The 19,541-nt window shown below is 49.6% G+C and overlaps 3 protein-coding genes across 13 annotated transcripts in view; all 3 read right to left on the bottom strand.

Moving 5' to 3' along the window:
- Positions 1-23: 23 nt before the first annotated feature.
- kat14 (lysine acetyltransferase 14) lies at positions 24-4,676 on the bottom strand. 3 transcript variants are annotated; one of them, XR_001660189.1, is made up of 12 exons: positions 4,590-4,676; positions 4,262-4,475; positions 3,858-3,979; positions 3,670-3,791; positions 3,370-3,542; positions 2,872-3,303; positions 2,254-2,807; positions 2,047-2,180; positions 901-1,076; positions 643-833; positions 347-574; positions 24-287 (listed from the first exon to the last, which is right to left on the bottom strand). XR_001660189.1 is itself a non-coding variant. In XM_007541427.2 (12 exons), the coding sequence occupies exons 2-11, from the start codon at positions 4,470-4,472 to the stop codon at positions 401-403; spliced, it is 2,289 nt and encodes a 762-aa protein (XP_007541489.1). In that variant the 5' UTR covers positions 4,473-4,475; positions 4,590-4,676; the 3' UTR covers positions 24-278; positions 384-400. The 3 variants fall into 3 exon arrangements, 2 of the variants coding, with proteins under 2 accessions (XP_007541489.1, XP_016521162.1); XM_007541427.2 differs by having other exon boundaries at positions 24-278; positions 384-574; XM_016665676.1 differs by having other exon boundaries at positions 24-574.
- Positions 4,593-5,411, bottom strand: pet117 (PET117 cytochrome c oxidase chaperone). The gene is made up of 2 exons (XM_007541428.2): positions 5,210-5,411; positions 4,593-4,738 (listed from the first exon to the last, which is right to left on the bottom strand). Exons 1-2 carry the CDS (start codon positions 5,303-5,305, stop codon positions 4,595-4,597), a joined length of 240 nt encoding a protein of 79 aa, XP_007541490.1. The 5' UTR covers positions 5,306-5,411; the 3' UTR covers positions 4,593-4,594.
- Positions 5,412-7,695: 2,284 nt separating this feature from the next.
- The window catches only part of LOC103130112 (CSC1-like protein 2), a 21,270-nt gene continuing 9,424 nt past the window's right edge, over positions 7,696-19,541 (bottom strand). For 3 of the 9 annotated variants that reach the window (XM_016665670.1, XM_016665674.1, XM_016665671.1), the window contains 20 exons: positions 15,433-15,470; positions 15,196-15,338; positions 15,052-15,114; positions 14,709-14,760; positions 14,213-14,321; positions 14,045-14,115; positions 13,890-13,970; positions 13,692-13,815; positions 13,472-13,605; positions 13,058-13,195; positions 12,771-12,924; positions 12,545-12,651; positions 12,294-12,380; positions 12,150-12,215; positions 11,281-11,443; positions 11,099-11,204; positions 10,862-11,029; positions 10,649-10,764; positions 10,487-10,570; positions 7,696-10,370 (listed from right to left, as the gene is read on the bottom strand). In XM_016665670.1, coding sequence (XP_016521156.1) covers positions 10,170-10,370; positions 10,487-10,570; positions 10,649-10,764; positions 10,862-11,029; positions 11,099-11,204; positions 11,281-11,443; positions 12,150-12,215; positions 12,294-12,380; positions 12,545-12,651; positions 12,771-12,924; positions 13,058-13,195; positions 13,472-13,605; positions 13,692-13,815; positions 13,890-13,970; positions 14,045-14,115; positions 14,213-14,321; positions 14,709-14,760; positions 15,052-15,114; positions 15,196-15,338; positions 15,433-15,470 — 2,205 coding nt within the window. In that variant the 3' untranslated portion in view covers positions 7,696-10,169. The remainder of the gene's footprint in view (positions 10,371-10,486; positions 10,571-10,648; positions 10,765-10,861; positions 11,030-11,098; positions 11,205-11,280; positions 11,444-12,149; positions 12,216-12,293; positions 12,381-12,544; positions 12,652-12,770; positions 12,925-13,057; positions 13,196-13,471; positions 13,606-13,691; positions 13,816-13,889; positions 13,971-14,044; positions 14,116-14,212; positions 14,322-14,708; positions 14,761-15,051; positions 15,115-15,195; positions 15,339-15,432; positions 15,471-19,541) is intronic. The other 6 variants (XM_007541422.2, XM_007541424.2, XM_016665675.1 and 3 more) reach the window with 4 other exon arrangements.

Below are 19,541 nucleotides of genomic sequence, written 5' to 3'. Positions count from 1 at the left end.
TCAGGATGAGAAAATTATATTTATCATTTTAATCAAATGAAAAATTATTCATTTGTGACTCGGGGAAACGGCGCCACCTGCTGGTCAAACATGGAAAACACAGAGCTAAAAGAACTCGGGGCCCCTACAGGTTTAAACTGGAAGGGTCGGAACCGGGTCGGAACCGGGTCGGAGCCCCAACCACAACATGAGCTTCAGAGGAAATATGTCAGGGGTATGAATACTTCTGATCCGTCTGTTTCTGGCGAGCTTCTAAACTTCTTGGATTCAAGCCGGACCAGGACCAGGACCAGAACCAGGACCAGGACCAGGACCGGACCGGGACCGGGACCAGGACCAGGACCGGACCGGGACCGGGACCGGGACCTGGACCGGGACTGGACCGGGACCAGAGTGCGGGTCAGCGCCGCAGCCTGAGGAAGAAGGCGTGGCGGCACTCGCTGCTGTCCACTGGGTAATATTTATCGTAGAAGTCCAGGATGTATTCCTCGGCCTTGAAGCCGAACTTCTGGTACAGCAGCATGGCCGGGTTGCTGGCCGACACGTGGAGCGTCACGTCCTTCCCCATGCAGGTCTGAAACACACAGGTCACACACAGGTCACACACCTGTCCCGGCAGTATGTAGGCGTGGCCAGACTCACCTGGATCAGGTGGTAGATCATGAAGGTCCCGATGCCGGCGCGCCTCCACTCCGGGTGAACCAGCAGGAAGGAGATGTACGCCTCGCTGTACTTCACGTCCGGAACCATGAACCCGAAGCCCACCACCACCTTCCTGTAGAGCGCCACCACGCTGAAGTCCGGGTACTGCAGGCACTCGGACAGGTCCACACCTGGAGAGACACGGCTGAGGTCAGAGGCCGCCACTGCAGCAACAGTGGCAGGTGGGGGCGGGGCTACCTGGCCAGAAGCTGTCATGGCACATGGCGTTGACCGAGGGGATGTGGTTGGGCCGGACGTAGCAGTAGTCGATGGGAGCGTCGGGTTCTGGGGTCCAGTCCGGATCTGTCCTGTGAGGAAACGCCCGGATCTCAGCCAGGAGGCGGAGCTTCAGGGGGCGGGACTCAAAGTCCCTCCTGAGGAAGAGATGGACAGGTGAAGAAGAGACAGAGGGACACAAGGTCCAGAACCAGAGTTAAGACCAGGACCAGAACCGAGTGTTCCTTATAGAAGGGAAAGTTAGCCTCCAAAGGCCTGACCACTAGGGGGCCCCCCACAAAAATGTGTTTTTTAATACAAAAAGGCCCGTTTTGTTGCCCCGTCACTAATAAAATGAATCCTATCGTTGTTTTTACTTGTTTATAGCAGTGAGTTAAATGTTCTCCCTCCCAGACCAGAAAGCCAGCGTCCATATTTAGTGACCCCCCGCTTCTACATGAAATGGTTTGTTCCTGCTTAGCGCGCTGGACGGTGACGGCGTTTAATAGCAGTCAGTAGAGAAAGAGGTGATAACCAGCTGGCTAAAAAATAATAAAACAGGTTTAAAAAAGAACGACGAGAAGAAAGGGAGTCAATTTGAAACTCTGTTTTTCTTCAAGAGGTCGGTGGCTATCGACCCGTTAGTAGTCTGCAGCTAAGCTAACTAAGCTGTTAGCCTCTATTTCGCCAGGATTTAATCAGTGAAGGAAAAATGTTTACTGAGATATTTAAAATACAGTTAACTTGTTTGTTTTAACGCCCTTAACAGCAGCAGCCCCCCAAACCAGCCTGATTCTCACCTGTGAAGAAGGTGAGCGACACTGTGATGACATGCTAGGCTAGTTAGCTCCTGGTGAGTCAGGCTGAGCTAGGCCCAGATAGCTGGCTAATGGCAGAATGGAGGGAACAGTTTGGGTTTCCAGGTTTTGTCCAGAAATCTGTTTTCATTACTTTCAGATGAAGATGTTCGTATGTTTATGAAGTTATAAAGTTATGTTAGTTACCAATCTGTCTTTGTTTTTTATATTTCAAGAATATTGGGGGAATTATTTGATATGAATTTTTGCAGTAGAGAACAGAGAGTCAGACTCAGACAGCTGCATGGGTGAACGGCGGCTGGTTCTGGACCTGATGAAGGGCTTCAGGATCCGGGCCGTGTACGGACTCTTGATGTTCTGGTCCAGACCGCCCTCGGCTCCCATCAGGCGGTGCCAGAAAGACACGGAGCGCTGCTGGACGCCCGGCCGGCTGGACACGCTGGTCTGCAGGGACAGAGACGGGTCAGAGCCAGTCGGACCCAGCAGAGGTTCTGTCCCGCCATCAGGAGGTTCTGACCTGGAAGCGGTCCAGAATCCGCTGCTCCTGGCTGCTGGTGCAGTACTTCCCCTTAGCCCCGCCCACAGGCCGTGGCTCCGCCTCCTGCGTGCCATAGATCCCTCCCACCAGGCTGAGCGCGGCGCTGACGGCGCGGTCGATGTCCAGCAGGGGGAGCCCTCTCTGACGCTTGGCATGGCGAACCAGCAGCTTCCTGCGGAGGCGCTTGGCATGTGGCGTGACGGCGAGCGCCAGCGGGCAGCCGTCCAGCCGCCTCAGCAGCAGCCGCTCTTCGTACAGACTGAGGGCGGAGACAACGGGCCGCGGCGAGGCGCCGTCCGGTTTGTCCTGAAGGTTCATCCTGCGACGCTCTGCCACCCGCCTCTCAGGAGGCGGAGCTTCACCACAGCTCGCCGGGTGCTCAAAGCGCTCTTCATGGGCGTTGTCTTCCTCACTCTCAGATTCCCGCTTGATCAGAGTCTGCGGAGGGCGGAGCTTCTTCCGGCTGGCGCTGGGTGGGGGTAGGTACTCCATCCCCGGGTCGATCATCCCCTCCGTCTCCAGCTCCTCGTCATCTGTGGGTGGAGCCGGCAGTCAGGAAGTGACGTCTGCGCTGACATCAGCGGTGGGCGTACTCACCGTGGAACAGCGCCTGCGGCGGCATGGCATCCGGTATCAGGTCGGCCTCCGACAGCAGGCTGGGCGTGGCCGAGTGGGAGGCCGGAGTCCCCGGCCCGGAGAAGTCCGGTGACGGTGAGGGCGAGGGGCTGGTGAGCGGCGTCCGGTCCGACGAGCTGAGTGACGAGAAGTCGACGACCTCACCTCGCTCCAGCACCAGGTCCTGGCGGCGAGCGCTGCTGCGGCTCACACCCAGCTTGACGGGCGTGGAGGAGGCGCTCCGGTCGGCGTAGCCTCCGCCCGCCGCCTCCTTCTGGGCGCGCCGGATGTCTTTGGCCTCCTGTGTGCGGCTGCGCTTCTCCTTCAGCTGCATGGCGTTCTCCACCGGGTTCCTGGCGCCGCGCTTCCGCAGGCCCTCCACCGTGATGATGGGGTCCAGGGGCGGCCGGGTCGCTGCGGCGGAACCACAGGTCAGGGGGCGAGGCTCACTCGGCCGGTCACCGGCACGCCGGCGCTCACCTTTGGTCTTGGTGCTGGACTTGTCGCCGTCCGGCCTCAGCGTGGGGGGGCGGTTCTGGACCAGCTTCCACCAACCCGGCTCACCGAACTCCTGCGCTCCGGACCGGAAGAAGGCGGGGCTTCCGACGGACAGGCAGCCGGCCACCGTGCTCCACCAGGTAGACGTCTTCTTCCTGCCGACAGAGCAGCAGCGTCATCTGGCCGCCCCCCCTGGCTGGGTACCGGGCCGCAACAGTACAGGAACTGCACCATATATGGACAGAGCCACTTCCTGCAGCCTGGTCTGGGAGGGAAAGTCACCTGTTCCCCAGCAGGAAGTTCCAGTGTCGACCAATGAAGGCGCAGATGTCCTCCTTCCACCTGAAGTAGCCCTGCCGCCCCGTTCCCTCCAGAGACAGGTTGTACATGGCCAGCATCACCACCTGCACACAGGAATCCGTTTCCACCTGCAGGACAGGTGTGCTGCTGCTGAGGGGGCGGGGCCTTACCTGCTGCCAGGTGAGCCTCAGCCTCTCGAAGCTCTCCTTGCCGTCCTCAGAACAGTTGCAGCACAGGAACTTGAAGAAGTTGTCTCCCTTCAAGTAACTGGGCTGGTCGCCACGGAGCTGACCTGGAACCAGAACCGGGTCAGGATGCTAACCTGCTAGCAGCAGAGCTAAGTTGTAGCTTAGCACTTTTGCCAGTGTTGAACATTTTTAGTGCTCTGAGCTCTAAGTTTATTTGTCTGGAAAAATTCTGAAGTGATAATTTCCTGGGATGGTTTGAAGTTTTAATTCTACAAGTAGCTTGATGTTAATATTCACACTCTTATTTTGAAGGGTTGCTTTTCCCCCTCCCAATATCTTTATTTTACAGCAGAACGAGTTGGGGAGCAGATCTCTGATTAGCTCACCTGCAGGGACCCACTTGTGGCAGCGGTCACAGTAGAAGGACATGTCCTCGCAGGCCCAGCCGCCGTCCGCGTCCTCGCCCAGGTCGCTGGTCAGCGAGTCTCCGCTCTGGTCATGTGACAGGTCCTCCTGGTCCTCCGACTCCACGATCAGCAGCGTCTCCCCCTCCACCTCTCCCTCCTCCAGCCCCTCTCCCGCGCCACCGCCGTCCATCGCCTGCAGGAGAGACGCCTGGATGGGTCACGTGACCTGCAGCCAGTTTAGACCCTGAATCGGGTCAGGACGTCCTCAGAACGACCCATCATGAGGGTCTTTTTGAGGTGAGTGTACCTGGCTCAGGTGTCCTGTGGGCGGAGCCTGGCCTCCTGGCCCCGCCTCTCCTCCTCCAGCTGCCGGGTCAGAACCTTCTGCTCCTCCAGCAGGTTCTGCTGCTTCCGCTGCAGCCGGTCCAGATCCCGCAGGACGCCCTCACGCAGACGCTGCACAGAACCGGGACCGGATCAGAACCAGGACCGCATCAGAACCAGGACCAGATCAAAACCAGAATCAGAACCAGGATCAGGACCAGATCAGAACCAGAACCAGAACCAGTTAGAGTTTGATTCACAGAGAGAACCAGACTACAACCAGAGTTGTGACCTTTGACCTGTAGAGGTGGAGCGCTGGGGTTCAGCTGGTCCCTCTGACCTCTGACCTCGGGCTGGGAAGTTTTCCTGCTGGCAACTATCTTCCTCTTTAAGTGAAGATGATGAAGTGGACCGGAACCAGCTCTTTCTCCCGGATCACCGGTAATCGCTCATTAAACCACAGAATCAGACGAACCCTGAGGGTTCTATCTGAACCGGATCGGTTCTGGACTTTACCTCTACAAGTCTGTGTCTGGAGGAGCCTGGATGAACCCGGTTCCGCCACCTAGTCGACCTGGTCCGGCCCGGTCCCGGTCCACTTACCTCCCTGTCCCAGGCCTGCTTGAGGTGGACCCCGGCCACCGAGCTGACAGTCAGAACCACAGAAACCGTCAGAACCACCTTGGAGGCCGTAGACATGCCTCTGGGTCACTGCAGTTAGCACGTAGCTAACAGACGCTGCTACCGCTACTTCCGCCTCCTCTTCTTCTTCTGCGGAGTTGAAGTGAAGTGACCCCTGCCGGTGGAGCGGGGTAATTACAGTTCTCCTTCCCCTGATCAGCTTCCAGCCATCACTCTGACTCAGAACTCGCTGATTATTATCTTTTATCTTTTTTTCCCAATAAATAATGGGTTGACAAATAACGTCAATATTATAAACACAGAACATGCAAAACAATAATGCCAGTGGGTTACTTAGCAAAAATAACAGAAATGTAAAAAACAATGTTGAAGTGAACACATTAGTTCTTTAATGGCTTTATTTTTAGATGCTGAAATGTTGCAATATATTATTTAAAGATTATGAAGGAAGGTTTGTGATGAGAAAATGTTGATTTATGCACTTTGCAACTAATAAAATTAGTTTGATACTGTATTGGTTTGGTTTGAACCAGGTAAGGTAATTTTATTTATATAGCACATTTTCAGCAACAAGGCAATTCAAAGTTCTTTACATGAGTTAAAAGGAAATACAAACAAAATAGCAAACCAAAGGAAAGAAAAAAGACGAAAGAAAACTAATCTAATGTTGTTCTAAAGTATGTAAACTAGGTGCTCCTGTTCAGGGCTGCTAAGAATCTAATTCAATTTCTAAATAGTGAAACTCTACAGTTTCTGATAAAATAAGCTAAAGAGTGACTGATCTAAATCCTTTTCTGGGTTAAAAGTAATATGTCCTGTTAAGTATTTCTGGATTCCAAGTTCGTAGTTATTCTGATTCTGATTCCATTTCTGGGCTTTATAATATTGATCTGAATAGTGCGTACTCCACAATTTCTGATATTACTAATAAATTAAAATAATCCTTTCCTGGGTTAAACAGTGAGTACTCCACCGTTTCTAACAAAATAAAACAAAAAAGAGGAAAGGACACATTAGGGCAAATGGCAACTTTCAGACGAAACAAAGGGGCAAAACAGAGACATGAGTGAAGGCAGTGACGTCACAGGGCCACGAAACCAGGTTACTGAGCCCCTGGCAAAGTCCGATAAAGGTCTTATTTATCGAGGAATGTCCTTGGGACGCTCAGCTCCACAGCTGCATGGATACAGGAGGGGGTGAGGAGGGAAGAGCCTTGTGTTTACATATCTTCAAGGAGATTGGAAATATGCAGCCCTTCCAAGGCCACACGGGGAAAGCCAATTCAGAAACAATGTCTTAGGTCGGGAAGATTATAAATTTCAATCTCCCCTAAAGTCTCTCAGATACATCTCAGTTCTCAATAATCCAAATTAGTTTGGTCGTTCCACTGAGCCGAAACCAGCAACTTCTCCAAGATTGATTCCATCCTGTTGGTGAGTTTTAGAGTCCTCATCTCTGTCCACACCAACAGTCTGAGTGTTTGCTAGTTCGGCCACAAATTTGTTGATAATCCAGGAATCCACAAGCTCCAAACAGCAGAAATCCTGTTATCATGAATAAATCCAGGTGAATCCTGCCAGGTGTGTCCCCACATTACAGGGGGCTTTCCTGAGCCCGGACTTCTCATCGAGAAAATTTGATCAATTGCATTGAGAGATCAGATGACCAGATCCATAATTTGTAGATTTGGAGGATGTGCAGGAAAAGGCTCCAAAAATATAGAAAAGATAAAAACAGAGCAAGCAGGTCAGGCATGGGCAGGGAGGGAGCAGAGGGAAAAAACGTCTGTCTACATCGAGAGCAAGAGAGGAATAAAGAAAAGAAAAAAAAAACAGCTGTTTTTAAGCCTGAAAGGTTCAGGGGTCAGAGGTCAAGGGGCTAAAACTAAAGATGATCCGGTTCTAGACTAATACCTGAACCACAGAGGAGAACAGCCCTGGTTCTGATCCATTCTCAACCATCTGATCCACATGGACAGGATCACATTTGGCATGAAAACCAAAAACAGTAGCAGGACCAGAACCAGAACCGCACCAGGACCGGATCAGGACCAGGACCATCGCCTGTTCTCCACGGCGGCCATGTTGATCTGAATCGTCCCAATGAGATTCTCCATCTATGCTGCGCATCACTTTATGCAGATGATGCTTTTGTAATTCTAAACTGTTAAATCTGTTACTTCTGACTCAGTATAATCTGGTTTTAGATACAAACCAGTCTAGATCTTCCTCCTGAATCACCTTTACTACTATTATTACTCAGTTCATTTGCTCCAGGCACAGAACACGATTCAAACATTTAAATTAGAAAAAGAGCTTTAAGAAAATTAAATACCAAGACCACAACCCGACTATGGGTCCAGACAGAGGGACGTGTCCACAGAGGGGGACGTGTCCAGACAGAGGGACGTGTCCACAGAGGGGGACGTGTCCAGACAGAAGGACGGAGCGGTTTGGATCAGCTGCTTTATTGATCATGGAACATAAATAGGACAAAGGTTCACTGTACATCCGGAGAGCAACTTAAAAATAAATACTCACAGCAATAAATAAAGCCTGACATGAAGCGCCGTGTTCGCCTCAAGCGGTGCAGTCCAATGCTATTTACACTCATCATCATCATCATCATCATCATCATCATCACGTGTCACTTCCTGCAGCAACGCTTAAAAAACTAAGAAAAGCAGAAAGTGTGGCGTTTAAAAACCTTCCAGCTTCTTCTTCTGTAACACAGTTCGGTATCAAACACTTCAATCAGCAAGATACAAAAATATCACACAGCCGGTCCACCTGCGGTCCAGCTCAGAACCAGAACCCAGCAGGCCGGATCATCTGCATCCGGTGAGACCCAGAAGAGTCCGTAGGGTTCTGGAGGTTCTGATCCGGATCCTCTGCAGGTTCTGCTTCCTGTGTTACAATCGGGGCCGAGGAGACACAGCGACACGACACAGAGGCGGCAGGTTCTCCAGCATGCAGCCGCCGCCAGGAGGGGGCGCTGCAGCTTTCATAGTCCAGCTCAGTGTCTCACACAGACACACACACACACACACACACACACACACACACAAACAGATGTAAACATGAACTCAGGAAAAACAAACATGTGAAACTTCCCGTTGTTGCATCGTCTCAGGTGGTTTCCCGTTACCATGGAAACCACCATTGGTGCTCATCAGCTCAACGCAGTAAAACATGGGCATCGTTGTCTGAATGGACCGGTTCTGATCTGAAATGAAAACTGTGAATGAAGCCACAACCCAAGTGGACCGGGTTTGGTTCTGACCGGGCCGGCACCGGACAGGGTCAGAAGAACCAGTAGTGAAGCTGTGGTTCTGTTCAGATCTGGATGATGCTGGACCAGGCTGGTCGGTCTAAAGGGCCAGTACCACATATCTGTGTTTACAGCCAGTCAGGGACTGTGTCGTCTCGAGTTATGAAAATGTTTGATGCGTTTAAAATGACTAAAGAAATTTTACTTTGCAGTTGAACGTTTTGAAATTGGGCCTCTGTCTCTTTAAGAAGCTCCTGCTCTTTCTGATCCTCCGCCTTCATCATCACGTTGCTCCTCCATTAAGACTTTCACAATGTTTTTCTTAAACATGAATGAAAGAGTCCAGGCAACACTCCAGGGATGTTTATGACGTGGGAATAACATCAAGATGATATTCTACATAAAAATGCAGCAGATTCTCAGGATCCCAGAGAACTAAAGTGGATCAAACTGGAGTTTTTAGGAGAAAAGTCAAAGTTTCAGGGATACCTGAAAAACATAAAAATTCTGACCCATCAGGATCGCTGGAAAGGAACAGTTTGGTTTGGAGAAACTACTGCCATCTAGTGGTCAGGTTGGAGACAGCAACCATTTGAATACCTGTGCTGGCTTAATGAGCTCACCTGTCTGACGGGGAACAACCCAGTCCAGCATCACTGGGATCGACTGGGATCGTCCCGATCCTCAGGATCCATCCCTAATCCATCATCAGAACCACCCAGGAACAGAGGAACCAGAACTGGTTCTGTTACCTGGAGATGTGCTGGACTGTACGAAATGAATGCTGGAGAGCAATCGGACACACACACACACACACACACACACACACACACACACACACACACAGTTCACAAAAGACACAACAAAATGTTTCCCTTGAGAGTCCAAACAGCTTCAGGCATCGGACCGGATGAAAAGCGCTGCTCTTCCATGTGTCCGGACATCCGAGCTCTCTGCCGCCGGAAGAGTCCGAGAGTCTTGAAGGAGTCGAAGTGCTACGCTACCGACACCAACGTCCCGTTCCCTTATTCACAACTTAAGGTAGTCCAGGTGAGATAATCCGGGAGGGGAGGATCTGGACGGACAAACTGCTGACAAACAGAGGAATCCGGGTGAGTTTGTTCCTGTGATGAATGATGTCACCTCTAGGTGGCGATGTCATGACATGCAGCAAGAAGCTCGGCGGGTCGACAGCAAACCAAAAGGATGTGCAGAACAGACATCGGAGTTTTGGGAACAGAAGGAAGGTGGGGCCGTTCTGCGTTAGCGAAGCTTCTACGGCTGCGGGATCGGACGGTTGGAAAATTCAGTGGTCCGATGCTTTCGTTCTTCCGACGGATCAGGAATCGATGGGGATCAAGACACGAGTGCGAACAAACGGAAACCAGCCCAGGCACAAGTTGGACCCCACCCTCACCAGGATAACGGACGACAGTTTTGGCGTTGTGGGTATGTACAGTGACTTCCTGTGGAGGGCTGGATGGTGGCGATCCGGCGCCGGCGTCAAAGGTCAGGGTCGAGTCTTCAGGCTGAGGGGGGCGGGGCTAACCCAGCCACACTACCGATTGAGTGCGAACGGTGAATCTCCAGTTAGCCTTACTGGTAGCTGTGGTGTGGCTAGTTCCGCCCCTTCCTCTAGCTCCGCCTCCAGCTACTGGTGGACCTCGTTGGCGATCAGACTGTCCTCCCCCGACTGGAAATCCGCCTCGTTGATGCTGTTCCCTCCGTTCAGCATTTCCTCGTCCTGCGACGAGCCCCGGTCCTCCTCGCTGCTGGCGCCGCCCGGCTCATCTGTGTTCGGATCCTGCAGCACCTGGGCGATGTACATCTGCTGCTGCGGCGCCACCTGCTGCTGGACACACAGAACCACAAGTGGGTCAAAGCCCGACCCGAATGGTTTGTGACCCGTTGGAGTACCCAGGTCTGGTCAGAACCTGGTGGAGAGGAGCACCTGGTAGGAGGACTCACCTGAGACTTGTTGGTTGGAGAGGATGAAGAGCGAGCCGGTCGTCCGTTCTTCACGGCGTCCACGTCGCTCTCCTTTGTGTCGATCTGAAACAGAAGCGCTGGGCAGTGAGACAACCAACCGACCAATCAGCAGCCGGCCTCTCACCTGCAGCCAGAACTCACCTTGTAGTTGTGGGCGCTCAGGTACTTGAAGTGTCCAAAGCAGACGTGGGACAGACAGACCACGATGGTGACGACAAGAACCACCAGCGTGAACATGGAGGTGGGCGTATCAAAGCCTGGCGGGATGGAGAACAGTCAGAATGAGATCACAAAACCAGTCCTGGAGCCAGAACCCACACCTAGTCTCGCCCGTGCAGAAGCAGAGTTGCTCACTTGTGCGGACAGTGGAGAAGAAGAGCAGCCAGAAGAGGCAGAGGATGGGTGCGGCCACCACCTGAGTCACTGCAGCTGAGTGGATCTTCTTGTCCAGCTTGGAGGGCAGGTAGGCGTAGTACATGTTGTACCTGTCCACCAGGTGTTTCAGCAGCATGTACATGAGACCTGGAGGAACAGCAGAGTTGAGTTACCTGCTCAGGTAACTACCTGCTGATGGAAGTGCTGCGTACTGACCAAAGGGGACTATGATGGGGCAGGTGATGCTGTAGGCCATCACCACCGTGAAGACGTTCATCATCCAGGCGTACGCGGCGCCGAACTGGAACTCGTAGGCCTGGTGCTGCAGAGACAGAGTTGCAGTCAGACAGGACACTCAGACAGGACCAGGTGTCCAGCACCGTCTCCGTCCTCCCTACCCTCTTCACATTACGGCGGTCGGCGGCGGAGCGGGCCAGGCACAGGCGGATCATGTACATGAGCAGACCAGGGATTCTCAGCAGGTCCATGGCGTTCCCGATGAAGGCTGAGGCGATGACGTAGTTGACGAAGAATGCTCCGTTATCCGGTAAGAAGACGCACCTGAAGACAAAATCCTTTCTCACTGGCTGATCAGAAGGATGAAAATACAAACCCAGCCATATGCCTTAAAGCTCACTTCCTGTTTCTGAACCTCTGTTTGTGCTCCTGCCAGGTTGATGTAACTTGTTGGGTTTTGTCTTTCTTTCACGTTGTCCTTGACTTTGACTGAATCTCAGCTGCTCACAGGTGTAGTCTTGGTACTTCCTGATTGTGTTTATTTACAAATTTAGGTCTAGACTCTGTTTCGATCTCCAAGTCTCCAAGTCTTTATCTCGCTATGGATCACTCTGAGGAGAAATCCTGGTTCTGGTCCCGACCCGTAAAAGTCTTTCTGATTTTTTTCATACTTTGCGAAGCTTTGGTTTTCACCTGAATGTACTCAATTATTCTGATCTCATTTAGTCTCAGCCTCTTTCGATGAGGTGCCAGGCTTTGACCTGATCCCAAGTCACTGTAGTTCGGGCAGTGACTCGATCGCCGTTTTTAAAACTTGACCTGATTCTTCATCTTGGTCAAGATGAACTTGGGTCTTGGTGTCTAGATTTTAATTCACTTCTGCTCTCAGCTTAGGTTCTAACTCAGACTACATACGCCCCCTAGTGGGAACCTCGCTGCTGAAACTGTCTCTGGACTCGGTTTATCAGCTGTTTCCTGCGGTTTGTGGCAAAGTAGTGAGCAGTTTACAAACAGAGACAAAGTGACTTACTCAAATCTGACTTTAGCGTCATCCAGGAACTTCTTATCGAACAGCCAGCGAAAGAAAACATCCAGACTGTAAAGACAGAGACATGATTCAGTGGCAGCAGAGCGGACAGGCGCTGCGGCGCCACCACAGGTACGGGCCTCCCACCTGCTGAGTCCAAGAGACGGCAGCAGCAGAACCATGAAGATCAGGAAGGTGTAACATTTGTGCATGGTGGTCCTGTTTTCTCCAGACCTGCAGGAACAGACAGAGGAACCGGTCAATACCCGCCATGGTTCTGGTTTCAGTCCCTGCTCCAATCACCGAAACACCTAATTTGGACCAAGATGGGCCTCAGTGACCCAACCCCTGGTTGATGCCAGAGATGTGAGGAAGAGGCTGAGAGGAAGCAGCGGTACCTGGTCCAGTGAGCCTCAAAGAAGGCAGAGTAATAGACGATGGTAGGCAGCAGAGCAGAAAAGGCCCAGAGCAGCAGGGTGGGGAAGAACTGAGTGATTATGGGGTTCTGTCCAGAAGAAAACACAGAGTCAGAACCAGAGCAAGACCAGAACCAGAACTAGAGTAGAACAAAGATGGTCCAAAGAGTTGCTCAGAGGAACACAAACACAGGGCGGTTCTGCTTACATTCAGATACTCCACAGGCTTGGTGACGTTGAACTTGTCCATGGTGGAGATGATGATGGCCGGCGTCGTGAGGAAGAAGAGCAGGATGAAGAGGATGCAGTTGATGATGAAGCAGCGGATCCACCAGGAGATCCCACCCAGCGACAGGTGCTCCCTGCAGGAAGGAACCGCAACACGTCAGCAGGCAACGCAGCCACGGGTCTGTTTTACAGGCGGGCGGAGCCTGTGGGCGGAGCCTGTGGGCGGAGCCTGTGGGCGGAGCCTGTGGGCGGAGCCTGGGTACCTACCAGCGGACGTTCTGCGGGTCCGGCGCATACGTCACGCTCCAGTTGTGAACATGGAGGACTTCGCTGAACTGAGAGGAACACGGCTCCTGGCGACAACGACAACCCTGAACCTGACAGGCGTTGAAGTCCTTCAGGATGCTGTGGAGGAAGGGGGCGGAGTCAGGGATAAAGGGGCGGAGTCAGATAGTAGGAGCCGGAGCCAGGGAGAAGTGGGCGGAGTCATTGAGAAGGGGCAGGGGTTAGAGACAAGAGGTAGAGAGTAGGGGGCGGAGTCAGAAGCATGAATGCCAACAGCAGAAAGAAAGACATTCGATGTGAGGAATAAAAGTAATCTAAGTGATGAAATGAATGAAATCGTGTCATTCGGTATTTTTTATGTAAAATCTGAGCTGTGGTTTTGGGTCAGCCTCTCACATGGCGGTCATGGCCTCGTTCTGGAAGGTGACGAAGGCCATGCCCAGGGGCTTGGTGTGGACCTTCTCCTTCTCCTTCCTGTACTCCTCCTTTAGCTTGGCCTCTCTCTTGGTGTAATAGCTCACAGCTTCCTCCTGTAGGGGAACCAGACGCGTTAACGGTTAATGGTTCTGAATCCAGCAGCTGCGGATGAACGAGGGACTGGACGGGCAGAGGTCACCTCCTCGCAGCCGGCGATGGCGCAGCAGCACAGGTGTCCGCAGGGTTTGGGGTTGATCATGGTGGGAACGTGCTCCTTCGCCATCAGGTCGGTGAAGAACTTCTTACTGCGCTCCGTCTTCTTCCTGCAACCACACCCAGAAAACGTCCTGAATGCCCCAACAACAGGCCCCGTGACCCGGGACCGACCCGGACTCACCTCTCAGCGCTCAGCGCCATCAGTTTGGCCACGTTGTAACAGATCCGAGCCTCCAGAACCACACAGTTGTCGTAGGCCTGCCTGCGGAGCAGCATGGAGGGAAGGGTTAGCACAGCTGCTGCGGGCCGGCTGCTCCTCATTACAGTAACACTCACTCGAAGTGCTGCTTGATCTGACTCTCATCAGCATACTTGGAGATGCCGTTTATGAATAAAGTGCGTTTCACCTGCAAGACACAACCCTGGGATTACTGGCCACTCCAGCTCAAACCCAGTAGACGTTCTCAGAACCAAGTGGATCAGATGCAGCGCCGCTTCTCCTACCAGATCATCCTCCTTGTAGTGCATCTTAGACGTGTGTCTCCTCATGCTGTAGACCGTCAGCAGCAGGTACATGAAGGCAAAGGTCGTATGGAGCCACAGCAGCTTGGTCCTGGAAACAAGAGCCAGATCAGTTTCTGTCCACTCAGGTCCTGTTGGGTTGATGCTGCGTTCGTCTCTGCAGTCTGCCATGCTACGCTGCAGCTGTCACCTTTTACTTTAAGTATTGCTCCTCTGTGGAAATCTTTATACTGAGCTAGCAGTTTCCTAAAACTTGTCCTTGTAAACAAGGCAAAAGTTTCTTCCAATTCCAGTGTCCATGCTAAGCCTGGCTAACGTTTAGCCTGTGTTTTAGGTCTTCATGCTAAGCTAGGCTAAATCAATTCGAAATCTTATACTTCATTTGTGGTTTATGGTCAAACTTCTTGATGAAAACATGCAAACAAATGGTGTGTGTCGCCTGGAAGCAGACTGAGCGCCTGCACTCGTCTCTACTCACTCTGACTTCAGGTTGGCGATTGTGGTTCGTCCGAAGCTGTAGGCGTTGTTCTCTGGAACAGACAGACATGGCAAAACGAGTCACGAGTCCAGCAAGTGAAACCTTCCCGTTCCCACAGTTCTGACACTGTCCCAGACAAAAAGCTGGAGGTTTAAATCTAAACGACGTCAGGGTTTCTGGAGTGAGAATTCACCAGAACCTGGTTTCTACGGTCCAGACTCGGGTCACAACAATCAGCATCTACAGACCGGATGGGAGTGAGTCCAGGTCCAGCTAAAACCACCAGCTAGATCAAGTCTAGAGCGGCGCAGAGCACCTCCCGCCCTGCAGCCGCCGCCTTTACCTTCTTTGGAAGGAGGTCCAGGAGCTCCCTGGCTTAGGAAAGCATCTGCACTGATAATTCTGACTAAAACCAACCAGAAACAGATGGAGAGCATCATGAAGGGAATCCTGCAGACCACAGTCTGTCTTCAGCTGGAGCACTTACCCAGCAAGTCACCGGAGAAGTTCACCGGCAGGACGATGCCCACGGAGAGGACGCCGACGACGACCAGAAGGCCGATGATGTGGCGCTGGAAGGACAGGTAGTGCACGGCGTCCTCGCCGCACTTCTCACGGATCTCCTCGTCCCTGAAGTATCGACGAAGGAGACAGATCTCAGACCCTCAGATCAGACATTTCCAAAGCAAAGGGAAGCTGGCGGGTTGTTGAGAGCCAGACTTACTTTATTCTGAAGATGGCCGTGAGCCAGGAACAGAAGCCCTGCAGGAGAAACCAGACTGATCAGAACCAAAACCCCGGAGCATGAAGAACAGCGGCAAACCATTTATTTTGTTGTACAGAAGAAAAACATCATTTAATTTCTGGTCATTTCATCACAAGAAAGACAAGAGTAAGCAGACGAGGGGCGGAGCCCGGCGGCCGCAGCGGTCTGTGTTTCCTGGCACATCGTCCCACTTCATGGCACAACCCAGCGGCCATGTTGTCTTCAGCTTATTGAAATGCTGTGTATATCAAATATCACTTAAATTAATAGCAATTCTTTAAATGCCTTGACACTGGGCCACTGTCTCTTTAAGCTCCGCCTCCAGGAAGTCATCCCAACATGGCTCCTCTATTAACCCTTTAACTGCTAGCACATTGTCTGGGAGAGCTGAGGGAGGAGCTGCTGCTCGAAGGCGGGGCTAGGTCCACCCAGGCGTTTTGCAGCTGTTGCCATGGAGATTAAAGAGGATTTCTCAAACATGAAAGAATCAAAGCAGCACAGCAGGGAAAACATGATCATTTACTTCATTACCAGAATACTGTAACAACTGAAAAATCCAAATACCTGGTTGCTCAGGCCTCCAGTTGTTTTTACAGTTTAAGGTAACGTTATTAACCCTCTGAATGCTTTCACAGCTTCAGCTGATCTTTGTAGTGCAGTTTTTAAAAGTTTCACTGAAACTCTCAGCCTCCAGAGGCTCAGCTCCTCCGCGGTGACGAAACGCCTCACGCCGGCTCCGAGCCACTGGAGACATGTCTTTGTCCCATTTGTCCAATGCAGCTAAACGTCTGCGGCCGGCAGACTGCCCTCTGGACTGGCTCCCTGCTCGCTTATTTAAAGATACTTTTGGGCCGGGTGTCCTGCCTTGATAAGTATCTCCTTTGACTGGACGGGTCCTGGCTGCTTCCAAAGTGGTACGCCACCAAAAGCTGAACTTAACCCACAGTGTTCTTGCTAATTTTAGACCCATCTCTAAACTACTGTTTTTATCAAAAGTTTTAGAGAAGATTGTTTTTACTCTGGTCTTTCCTAACAGATCATGATATATCTAAATGTGGGCACAGAAAGTCTTTATTGATCTCCTAACGGCTGATTCAGGGACACTGGGGTTTTATCGTTATTAGATTTAAGTGCAGCGTTCGATAGCACAACATCCTTTTGTTTGGATTGCAGCACTGCGTTGGTCTGCAGGGCCCAGCCTTAGATCGGTTCCCACCGTATTTGAAAGACAGAAGGTTTTCTGTTCATCTTGATCTCTGTTCCTCTGTGGCAGCACCTCTAAATTATGGAGAACCTGAAGGTTCAGTTTTAGGTCCTATTCTATTTATTTTGTATTTGCTGCCTCTTGGACATATTTTGAAGAAATTGAATATCTCTTTTCAGTGTTTGCTGACGATGTGCAGATATACAACAGATTGCTTAACAGCAGTTAGCCAATGGATGAACCAAAAGCTTCTTCACTTGAATCAAAAATAAAACTCAAGTTGTTCTGTTTGGACAAAAGAGCCTCATTGGTCAACCTGGTAAAGTTCTTGGTTCCTTTGCTCCTTTTCTTCTGTTAGAAATCTCAGTGTCATTTTGACAGTTTGAAACCGGATCAGCAGGTGAGCTCTGTCGCTTTTTTCATCTTCTAGCAAAGGTTAAATCCAGCCTTCATCACTACACGTTTAGACTACGCAACTCATTATGTAACAATGTGGACCAGTCTTCCCTACAGCGTCTCCAGATGATTCAAAATGCCGCAGCGAGACTTTTAACTGGAACCAGAAACCAGAACACATGACTCCACCATCGACTTCTCTGCCAGTTTCTTATCGGATTGATTTTAAAATCCTTTTATTGGTTTTTAAAGCTTTACATGGTCTAGATTCAGCTTCAAATAACAAACTGCTCATAAATATTCCCAGAACCATTCGCTGTCACTGCTCCTGATGTGTGGAGCGATTCGCCCTCCAACATTTGATCAGCCACTTCAAGTCTCTCCTGAAAACTCATTTTTATTCTTTAGCTTTTCTATAAGGCCTGACATGGTAATTTACTGTTTTACTTTGTGTTTTTATCTCTGGTTTATGAATACTGTACAGCATTTGGTGCAGTTGAAATTTGTTTTTAAGATCAAAAAGTTAATTTTACGACACTTCATAAATTTTTATTTGTAATTTATGAAAAACAAATATTGTAAAACTGCTTTTAGATTAGTTTCTAATGTTTTTGCTGACAATATTTTACATTAATCTGCTTATCTATATCTGATGTTAAGTTAAGCTTGTTTTTACAGTATTATGCTAAGCTAGGCTAATAGTGTCCCTCTGTTTGTAGCATTGTTAAGCTAGGCTAATGGTGTCAATCATAGCTTAGCATAATACTTTATGCTAAGCTAGTGTAAGCCAGTGTTAAAAACACAAGTAAAAAATGAATAGATATTGATTTAATATCTTCTTCTACAACGACATTAAAAAGTATAAATAGATTTCATGTCTTATTCTGCAATAAGAGTTAAAAAGCAATAAAGTTCAAAATAAGTTAATAAATATGTTCATAAATATAGATAAAAGGTGCTAAAAATCTTTAAAAACTGTGAAATATGCCTTTAGTGATTTTTTGTAGTGACAGATTAAACAACCAATAGCTGGCACAGTCTGATTTCACATCAGCCAATCAGATTGATTGTCCCGCCCCTTTAACTGCGTTACTGATATTTTGCTCAGATTGCATCAGACATGCTTGAGAGCTCAGAGCTGACGGTTGTTTCCGCCAGTAGCCTGGAAGATCTTGACAAATTCGATGAAGACTCTTGGAAATCGGTAAGAAAAACAATGTTAAAATAGTTCTGCCAAATATACAATTCAAAATAGTAAATCCGCTTTTATTAAATCTCAGAAACCTTCCGTTGTGAGTGGCTGAAGCCCGGAAAAATCCCCGTGTAGCGTCGTGTAGCATCGGAGCATCGGTGAGTGATCGCACGCGTTCGGCAGTTAGCTCAGTAAATTCACTGAAAATTGGCTAAATTCCCCAATAACTGATCAAATTGAATAAAAATAAAATTGTATTGTAAGATTTTGTATTACTTTTATTGCGTATATTTTTTTATATAAGTAAATGCACTTATTTTTCTATTAGCAACATGTTCTAATATTTCAACAGTGCTAATTCATGGTTAATTGCGCTGTAATGTGATTTTCTATTAGCATTACTTAGGAAGTCTCTGTTCTGAGTAGGTCAGAGCTAATATGGGCTTCTAATCCACATTCTGATGTTAAATAGATGTACTTCATTGGTACTTATATATATATATATATATATTAAAGCTAATTTCTTTAGTTTTACCGATGTGTTGGTAATATTTAACTCTGATAACTGGAATATTGTTGTACAACATGGAAAATCTTGAGAAATGATGAAAGATGTCTTTGAATTGTAGCTTAAGCTTCATTGATATTGGCATCCTGATTTTAAGATGCTTTACTCTGGCCTTGTTTCAGGCCAGACTTTTTGTTGTTATGGTGCACTCTGGGCCTGTAGCGCCCAGAGACCCCAAGATCACCCTCTGCTGACCTTGGATGACGAGCCCCAGAGGACCGAGTGAACCGGTGGATGGTGACCCGACTGGTCACTGGCCGTGAGACATTGAACGAACATTTGACAGACTCATTGAAAAGACTAAAGGAAACTTTTAATGAATATTTTACAGACACATCGGAAAGACTAAAAAATACTGGGTTATTTCTTTTATCTCTTTTTTTTTTTTTAAAGTGCACAATTTTTGTTTATTTGTAAATGTGGATCCACAGTATTTTCTATATTAAATTGTACTCTTATAGACATTTGTGCTGTCCTCTGTTGTTGCTCACACCCAGGCTCCCATGAATTTAGAATCTCCTGATCAGGCCCAACTCCCTTCATACTTGTGTAGTGTTGGTGTTGGTCAATGAAGTAAATTAACTTACCTGCCATCTACTATTGTCAAGGGTATTTGAAGTAACCGTTCTTGTGGGTTACATTAGGCCAGTGGTTCCCAAACTATTTCTGGCCCCCCATATGACTTACAAATATCTGCCTGGTTGAAT

This window comes from Poecilia formosa, unplaced genomic scaffold (assembly GCF_000485575.1).
Source record: "Poecilia formosa unplaced genomic scaffold, Poecilia_formosa-5.1.2 Scaffold608, whole genome shotgun sequence".
NCBI classification, from domain to species: domain Eukaryota; kingdom Metazoa; phylum Chordata; class Actinopteri; order Cyprinodontiformes; family Poeciliidae; genus Poecilia; species Poecilia formosa.
Note: the sequence above shows the minus strand (reverse complement) of the source record. Positions and strands in the feature narration are given on the sequence as shown.